Source organism: Alosa alosa, chromosome 15 (genome assembly GCF_017589495.1).
Source record: "Alosa alosa isolate M-15738 ecotype Scorff River chromosome 15, AALO_Geno_1.1, whole genome shotgun sequence".
Lineage (NCBI taxonomy): Eukaryota > Metazoa > Chordata > Actinopteri > Clupeiformes > Clupeidae > Alosa > Alosa alosa.
Genome location: NC_063203.1, coordinates 2,736,587 through 2,746,545, shown reverse-complemented (window position 1 = coordinate 2,746,545; position 9,959 = coordinate 2,736,587). Strand labels below are relative to the sequence as shown.

Genomic DNA, 9,959 nt, shown 5'->3' with positions numbered 1-9,959 from the left:
TTTCCATATGCACCCCAGGCCATGTGCTCTGCACTATAAAAGGATGAGATGGACATTGAGGATGCAGTGTGCAAGCATGGAGGTGTGTGTGACTACTCTACTGCTGCTGGTGTGTGTAGCCTGGAGTGAGGCTGCCCCTGTTTCCATCTCCATGGGAGACACAGCTGCATCTGAAGATGATCAAACTTTGGCTGAGGTGAAACAAGCATTCATGATACTGTATGGGCAACATGTGTGCAGATATAGGTCAGGGACTAACATAGCTTATTCTGTTAATGAATGCTTTCCACTTGCCTTTTCTGTCTTAGACTTTTTTGCACATTTCAGGTCCTCTGCTGTAGTTGGTTATGACATACTGTAGCACATGAATGTATACCTTTTTTGTTCACATACATTCACACAGACATTGCTCTCACTTGTTCTCTACTCGCCAGGACTATCTGGAGCGCTTCTTCTCAGATGTCGGGACTTCAAATGGAACTATCATGAGGAGTGTGACAGAAAATGCTTCTTTCAAAGACAACCTGGAGGCGATGCAGTCTTTCTTTGGCCTGGAAGTGACAGGCACACTGGATAAGAACACCATTGAGGTGATGAAGGCGCCCAGATGTGGTGTCTCTGATATCAGCAGATACGGGCACTTTGCTGGACGCCCAAAGTGGGAGAAGAAACGAATTACCTACAGGTAAACAGAAGTTGATCACAAACATTATGGTACAGTTGTGGTAGTTGTGTGTGCACCAGTATTCACACTGCACATTTTTCTTTATGCTATCGTAAGGTCTGAAAGTGGTAAGAAAAATACACTCGTTGGTTTTGTGTACGTAAGCTCACAGGACACCCATGCCATATAATACAATAGAACTGTGACAGCTAGCATTTCACATACATCCAGCCGTGTGCATGTACATGCCTGTTGATAAGAAGTGAGCTGGGGTCTCAAAGCAATGCATGTGGCTGCATTACAGGATAACTATTTACACCCGTGATCTGAGTCAGAGAGAGGTGGACTACACCATTGGCCAGGCCTTCAAACTGTACAGTGATATCATTCCTCTGGACTTCAAACAGATCACCAGTGGCACTGCTGACATCATGATCCTCTTTAAAGGCGGATGTGAGTACTTAAAATAAGGGCATCACGCTGGAGCTCAACAATGTGCTTAGTGAAATACTACAGGGTCTTTATCATTTCTCCAACTGTATACCAGTACAATTAAGATGGTCTGGGGTCAAAATTGTATTTCCTAACTCTGTATTGTGGCTGTGACAGTACCTGCCATGTTGACTGTCCTCCATATGCCCTCCACTGCATTGTAGATCATGGGGACTTTTGGCCTTTTGATGGTAGTGGAGGTGTCCTGGCTCACGCCAGCTCTCCTGGTCAGGGTGAAGGTGGCGACACCCATTTTGATGATGATGAGACCTGGACCCTGACATCTCAAGGTGACTACCTCTGTCCCACTGTTTTACCTGCCCTTCACTCTTACAGGAAAAAAGAGTTCTTTATCCTCTTCCTCTCATTATAACAAGTTATTGTTGCTTATTCTATTATTGTTGTTATTATTGTTATTATAAGTTATTGTTTTATCCTCATCTTCTTTGGCTATGGTTGTTTAGCAATGGCAAATGAAGAATAACTGGAAATCCTTGAAAGGTCCACAGCTCCCTGGGATTGACTGTTTTCTGTGCTCCCCTCTACCCCTGCCCTCTCAGGAGTGAACCTGCTTTTGGTGGCAGCTCATGAGTTTGGTCATGCACTGGGACTGGACCACTCCAGGGACAGAAGTGCCCTCATGTACCCCACCTACCAATATGTCAACACTAATGGATACAAGCTGCCTGACGATGACCGGCTAGGAGTTCAGAATTTGTATGGTACTGACATATTTAATCATATCATATCATATCATATCACATCATTTCATATCATATTAAATCATATTTTATTAAATCATATTGCATTACGTGAGCCTCACCTTTTATAAAAAATTCTAGGTGTACGGAAAGGTACCGCTCCAGACCCTACACCCCCTCCTCCTAAACCAAAGCCAGAGCCTGAGCCTGAGCCTGAGCCAGAGCCTGAGCCTGGGCCCAACCCCAAAGATGAACAGTGCAGCCGCAGTCTAGTGTTTGATGCTGCCACCTCCATCTTTGGCGATCTCTATTTTTTCAAGAATGGGTGAGAGACAAGAAATTATTGCATTAGTTAAACTAGAATCGCAATTCCCAAGGAATTACTAGTGCATGAAAATGCAAACGTTGTGATGTAAAATATCATGAATAGTTAAAATAGATAATACAGAGCTGGTTACTGCGGTGATCCTAGAACAGACATGGTGGTTGCATAGCTTAATAAATGTTGATAGTTTAAAAGTAGACTGTTTAATTAGCTGAATGTAGATAGTTTAAAAGTTGTTGATAGACTGGAAGTTTAATAAATGTTGATATTCAAATAGTTTAATAGCTGTGTATAGGTAGATATTTGACGATAACTGAAAGTTGGAATGGCTCTAATGTTTGCTAGCAGTTATGCTAACATTTTTAACTATGCTAACCATGCTACTTAGCTAATGTTTTCTAGCAGTTTTGCTAAACATGCTAACTATGTTAGCAATGCTAACTATGCTAACCATGCTACTTAGCTAACTTAACTAACGTTTTCTAGCAGTTTTGCTAAATATGCTAATATGCTAACTAAGTTAACCATGTGACTTAGCTAACCTAGCTTATCATTTTTAGTAGTTATGCTAACTATGCTAACTAGCATGCTAACAATGCTGACATGCTAACTATGCTAATCATTTTTAGCAGTTTTGCTAAAATGTTAACAATGTTAGCAATGCTAACTATGCTAACCATGCTAACTAGCTACAGTGGGTAGGAGTCATAGTTGATGACAAGTAACAGTTACAATGGCTGAACAGTTAAAAAGTTCAGTAGTTTAAAGGGTTAAATTGTTTAATAGTGAAATATTGTAGTGAGGACTTTTATTTTGAAACAGTTTTTGGCAGAAGAAGCAGTTGAACAGGATGTGTAGTCTTAATAGGGCCAGTTTGTATGCTTAAAGCCTGAGACTGGCAGTTGATCCAGGTGGCCTGGACACCTGCCATTCACCCCTTGCAAGTGTTTTGTTCGTGCCACAGCAAAATAGCCTAGTGGACGGCAAGAACACGAATCAAATCAATGGGTTGTAATGGGACATATCGCACAGCTAGGAGATTATAGTGAGATTTAACCATAGTAATGCCCTTCCACAACTGTTGGCTTATTGTTTGGAATACAACAACATCCCATGTTCTTGCATAGATATATTTTGGTTTGTTTTCTTTGTGTTGCTATAGCAACCATAGACTCTGAACAGGATGGCAGATAGCACTTAGGCAAAGTCTTTGGCAAGATCTGAATGTAAACAGATAATACCGTTCAAGTTTTTCTTTCAATTCTTTAACTTAAGACATGTAAGAAGTAAGTTTATTCGCTGGGCAACGTACAAACTGACGAGTTACATTAGCCCTAGCACTATGAGCTACGATAAACGTTAGCTAGAATAGCTAGCTTCTAAGTGTGGCAGCTAGTTATTATTTCATGTTCTGATATGACATTCTTAACGTTTTGATTATGTTACAACCAGACTTGGAATTTCACCATTCTGGGGGCAAGGCCACTTGGCCTTCAGTTGGGCATATTTGGTGGGGGGCACAAAGGCCACATGTCAGGGCACCAAGGCCAAAGTTAACTATACAGTAGTAGGCTATAAAAATGATCAAAGTTGTATTTAGCCTATTCACTGCAGTAGACCTGCATGCATCACTGTATGAAACATTACAAAAACATGAAACATGACATATTACATATAACTGTAAATCATCTGATCATCTAATAAAAACAGATATCTAGGCTATATATAAAATTTATTTTATATTTGGCCTGCTATGAAATCATGTATTGAACAATTTAAATTTAAGCACAGCTCAGCTTTAAGAAACTCAAATAGCCAAGATGCATGCTTAGCATTTTGTGATCATTAAGGCTACTTTCACAAACACTTAGTCAGCTGTCCTCTGATTTACCAATATCTAGGCGATATTTGTAACATTTATTTTGTATTTGGCCCGTTATGAAATCATGTGGAACAATTTAAACACATTGTACAACTTAAAGCCCAAATTTGGAGACATCCATGCATGTTGAAATTTACTGCAAATTCAAAACTGGATTACTCTGGAACGGCTAACTATACAGGGGACTGCTTTACACCTTTGTGTTCAGTAAGGTCTGCTGTTTATTCTGATATGTGGTTTGTCATGTGTTAAAAGAAGGGTTCGTGAAGTGAGCACCGAGATGAATGGGTAGGGAGATCATGGACGCAAAACCTTCAGTAGAATGTATGATTAAATTGAATTATATTATTTATTTTTCTCGCGAACCGTTCAACACAGCAATTATCGGCTAACATCGTTTAAAAGCTGAGAAAAAGCTCTTTCATGTGATACTTGTGATGTCTGTGTGATGAATAGGCTACTTCGCAAATAGTAGTTCAACTGAGAAGAATGGGTGAATTTAGACGCACTTTCTTTCTTGCACTGTCACTTTCTCCACTGCGTAAAAGACTACATTAATTTGCGCTGTGAATGCTAAGATTATGTTGACAGGCCACAGGCTAAATACAAATTATATAGCTATTAGTAGGACACAAAGCAGAATATTGAAAGAAGGGGGCACCAAGGCCACCGTGGCCTGTAAACCTATGATTTTCAAAGGGGCTTCACGGCCAACGCAAGGGGCTACGGCCGTCGTGGCCGCCGTGAAATTCCTACCCTGGTTACAACTGATAAAAGCAAGACAAATAAAGTAACCAAATCGCTTTGCAATATTTTAGTCCAGAAATACTTATGGGTGTTCATTTACCATAATGTTAATTACAGTAGCCTAACGTAATGTTATCTCCCCTTGCTGTTACCACCAGTTTTAATAATTTTACATTTGCGATCATGACCCATTTCATCTAACAACACCACTGGCATCTTCTTTGACTATCAGACCCCAAACAGCAATACATTGAACTACAAAGATGTTATAGTAATGGTGTTCAGTTCATCATAATCTTTATGACATAATGTAATTTGCCGTCCGTCTCCCATCTTTTTGCCGTCCAGCATGGAGCCGTCACGTGACTTAAGTCACGTGTCTGCAAGGGGTGAATAGGATTCTAATTGCTTAACGGCCGTATTATGATGTCATAATCGGCAATGTTAAGTCTATGGGGATTTTTAAAAACTTTTTCTTTAATAGTTTAAAAAGTATAAAAGTTTCAACGTTGAAAAGACATACCATACCATACCATACCATACCTGATATGTTTGAAGACCTACGTTACAAAGTTTGAATGAAGTTTCTAAGTTAAACTGTTCAAGAGAAATTGCGTACGGAAAAAGTGGTAAGCGGAATAAAAATAATAATAAGAAGAAGAAGAAGAAGAAGAAGAAGAAGTTGCCTAGGAAGAACAGTACAGTGCATTTTCATGCACTGTAATAAAAAGAAGTTACCTAGGAAGAACAGTACAGTGCATTTTCATGCACTGTTATTAGTTGTGTGTGTGCAGGGCCGCGTTTGTGCATTGGGCAAAGGGGCTGCTGCGCGGGACATTTAAAAAAGAAAACATATGTCTTATCGTCACCTGTCTTTCCCCTTATCAATGCATGCTATCGCAGACAACAATGACTTCGCATGAGACAATTAGGAAATATGAAAGTGGAGCGAGCTCGAAAAAAGAGAGCGACAGCCAGACGTTCTCAGTAAGGCGGGCCAAAACCACGGCCGTACCCAAGTAGACGCACTGTGCGTATCATCAGGCTACTCGAGAGAGAATTCCCCTTGTGTGTGTGTGTTCACACCAATAGGCCTAGGCTACCATAACTTCCCAACTCTGCACAGTATTCCATTAACTGCATGACAGTAGGCTATTTACAATTTTCTGTAAAGTAAGTTTGTAAACACGTTATCAAAATCAACTTAATGCAGAACTATTGCATTGTTTGAGCAGGAGAGCCTACATACGCATGCTACAGAAGTTGTCGGCTAGCTTGTTGTTTTCTATTAGCAAGCCGCAAGCACAAGGTAGGCAAGATTATTGTGCTTGTCAAAATGGCTAGCATTACCGCGGTTTAAAGCCATGTGAACGTAGCCTTTGCTAGAACAAAACTAAAGGTAACTTTCGCCTTTATAGGGCTATACAAAGTTGTCCAAATAAATAGGTCGTTGTTAGGCGTTGTTGTTGTAAAGATATTGCATGTGGATGTTATTAGCCTACTAGACTACTTTTTAACTGACCAATGCAGAAACCTAACCGGGACAAATATTATTATTATAAGCGTTGAAAGTTAGGTGGGTGTGTGCATACCATCGCATTCATTCCTGCAGGCGCCTTGTCCACTTTTTTTCAAAACGAGGATCAAAATAGTGATAAGTACACGTCCACCCTGTCCCTGACAACGTTACCGTTATCGGCTCCAACACCCCCCTTGTTTGTATTTGATGTGGCTGGGCTGTGTGTGTGCGCTAGACTGCGTGTTTCAATGTATTTGACGTCGTGGCTGGCTAGAGCTGTGTGTTAAATGTATCATGATGTGGCTGTGTGCGTGCGCGCCAAACTCTAGGCTACAATGAGTTCAGAGTTCGGGAATTGCACATTTTAGGCTGACCTGGGTACCACTGGCAGTTTTTTTCAAGCCTTAGTTTAAGTAATTTATTGATGGTAATAATATAATATTTCATGTTTGATTTTTTTTGTGTGCATTGCCCCATGTTTGTAGGCTACTTGTTTTTTGTATGTTGGTTAACAGTTCCACAATATAAATGCAAATTTAATTTTTTCGTAATTTAATTGCCTCTCTCTCTCTCTCTTATGTATATTGATAATAATAATAATAGTAATATATATTGGAAAAAAAAAAATGGGGGGGGGGGGGGGCCTCGGAGGCCTTTGCCCCGGGCCGCAGATGACCTTAACCTGGCCCTGTGTGTGACTGTGTGTACTAAATGTATAACTTTGAATATTTCATCAGATATTATTGGAGGAAAAGTACAATGTTTAGAGGAATTCCTTTAATCAAAGTGCAAACAACATGGCCACAGATCACTTATGTGGATGCAGCTTGTGAAGTTCCTTTCAAGGCAGTATACCTCTTCCAAGGTGGGTATCCAGGCTCCACATACACTGATAAATCAGGAATTATTGTCCATTAAAACCACATACAGTAGTGTTCTGTGGTCCCGCCGGCAGGACGGTTACCCCCCTCCCCCACCTCACCCCAACATTCTAAATCAATTGTATGCACCATATTGCTATGTAGCATAGTAATGTTATACACCATTTGAAAGCATTTGACTCTTGGGAATCCAAAAATGGGAGTTGGGAATCCAACTTTTTCATGTACAATCTGTATAGTGCTTTACATTCTCAGATTAATCTTATTATGTCTCAATTAAATTTGATCCAAAATGCCCCCCTCCCCCTCCTCCGCTTTTGGTGCTACCCTGACCTCTGGCTGCAGTGTAGCTGCAGCACAATAAGTAGATGCAATTGGGTACTGAAATATTCACAAGAATCCATATAAATTGAATCTTCATGTTGTATTATCCAATATTAGTTGTACAGATGTATAGTCTATCTTATACACACTCATTGAACCAACAAAGTAAATGCAAAAATAGAGACTTTTTTGTAATTATTCCATATTTTGTGTAGTCAGTCTATATCAGAACACCTGACATACAATCTAAATAATCCACAAAACCTCAAAGTGTTACCTTTCATTTGAGACCAGGATTATGCTTCTACACAAAGGGGTTCATGTGCAGTAAGCACTTGATTGTCAGTATGCATTTTGGATAACCAAAAGTCCTATGGGGAGTTTCCATAGGCATTTTACAAATGCATGAGCATACCTTGGCAAATAATGGTCTATATTTCCATTATATATTGATCTACTATATCTACTATCTATTGATGGTATAGGGCCCAAAAGAGATAGGAATAATGCCCTTGTAAATAGGCATAGTGCAATTTCAGGCAAAAACTTGAGATTTGTATTGAGATCCATGTGGTTAAGTCTAATGTTTGTTCACACGGCATCTTTACAGGCAACAAATTCTGGAAAATAAACCCGCAAGACAAAACCATTTTGCCAGGTTATCCAAAAACATTAAGCAGCTTGGGCTTCGCCTCAAGTGTGGACAAGATAGATGCTGCACTGTACGAGCCCCTCACAAAGACCATTTTCTTTTATAAAGGAGCACAGTATTGGAGGTATGTGACATATTATTTCCAAATAAAAATATCTCTATTTACAGAACAAATCATAACACCACTAACTGTCTTACATGATTGCAGCTATAATCCCAGTATAGAACAAATGTACAAAGGATACCCAAGGGCTTTATCTGTGGGCTTCCCTGGAATTGGTAACAAAGTGGACGCAGCATTTGAAAATTACGGTAAGGAATATTTCAAATACGCCATTGAAACAATGAGACGCATTACATCTAACGCATAACGTAAACGCATTCCATCTCTCTCTTCCAGGTTACCTTTACTTCTCCAACGGCGCGAGGCAAGTGGAGTACAACTACCGCTACTTGACAGTGCAGCGCACCCTTCTCAACTATGGGTGGCTCAACTGCTACTAGTAGTAGACCCCACCACATGACAAAACATCACATAATACATCCAGCAGCTTGTAAATACCTTTGCACTTACTGATACATAATGTACTTTTTTGTTACATAACCAGTTAGCTCTACAAACATGATTGTGTGGTTTCTGTGAAGCAATCAGGAGGAGATGCAGATCCGTCCTGTCCAAGAGAAAAAGTCAAAATGTTTGAAAACACTGGACAAGATGCAACCAGAATTCTGGAGATTTCTCCAATTCCCTTCAATTCTGTAGTAATACCAGCGATCCTTGATTACTAACCCCTCTGGTAGTACCATGTTGCAGTTATAACTTTGATCTCCAAAAAGCTCATGTACAGGGAAAATAAATATTTGTCTTGTCTATGCTATAAGATCATGTCTGCCAAATAAACAGTACAGCCTTTCCAGCTACTAGGGGTGTGACTTTCGAAACCGACGTCTCGAATCAGTGTCGAGGCTTCGAAGCACAAGTGTTTCGAAACACTGCTTCGAAACGTGGTTCAAAACAGCCATGTCATGTGACCACTGCTTCGAAACATTGTTCAAAATCCCCATGTCATGTGACCAAAGTTAAGTGAACCTTCGGTGCATTTTACCGGTGTCAGCAGGCGTGCCCGCGCGTTCAATTGACAGTGTAGCTTTCTCTTAAGCAATAACCATGATGGTGTAGAGGTTAGTAAGGGTGTTTTTTTGCACGGTAGCCCAGGCTGCTAAAATGTGGTTCGATCTTCGTTTGACTTGTAAGGTATTGTTTCAGATCGTATCTGTTTGTTTTCTTACTTCACCATTAACCACACAGTTTCAACTAAACTCTCAGAATGGTCAAAAATCGAGAGTTTTTATAAGAAGAAAGTGATTTAGAGAACACATAGTGGCAGCAATAAGATTCTCTTTACTGTGACTTCATGTGGGCTCCCATCCAGTAATTGACCTAGGGCACGCTGCTTAGCTTTTGACAAAGACTGAACACATGTAACACAGCGAGCCACGAACTTTAAAGACTACGTCTCCAATACGAAGCATTTGACAGATTTGTTTCACCCTAAACAGCTCTTAGGTGTCGGAATTGTTTCAAAGCTTCGGAACAATTCGGCACAATTGCTTCGAACGTTTCAGTGTTTCATAAAGCCTCTCTTTGCCCATCCCTACCAGCTACTAGCCTATACTTGATATGCTCGACCTGTATGGGCATTGCCCTTAGGTTTGAGACCTGTGTGAGCATTGCCCTTATATGGTTTGAGAGTTGCTGTAGAAATGGTTTG

The 9,959-nt window shown here is 40.2% G+C and overlaps 1 protein-coding gene across 1 annotated transcript; it reads left to right on the top strand.

The window, feature by feature from the left end:
• LOC125308011 (collagenase 3-like) lies at nt 1-9,108 on the top strand. Its single transcript, XM_048264206.1, has 10 exons — nt 1-196; nt 435-685; nt 969-1,117; nt 1,321-1,446; nt 1,717-1,878; nt 1,999-2,182; nt 7,068-7,195; nt 8,146-8,311; nt 8,396-8,499; nt 8,588-9,108. Exons 1-10 carry the CDS (start codon nt 8-10, stop codon nt 8,689-8,691), a joined length of 1,563 nt encoding a protein of 520 aa, XP_048120163.1. The 5' UTR covers nt 1-7; the 3' UTR covers nt 8,692-9,108.
• Nucleotides 9,109-9,959: the final 851 nt, after the last annotated feature.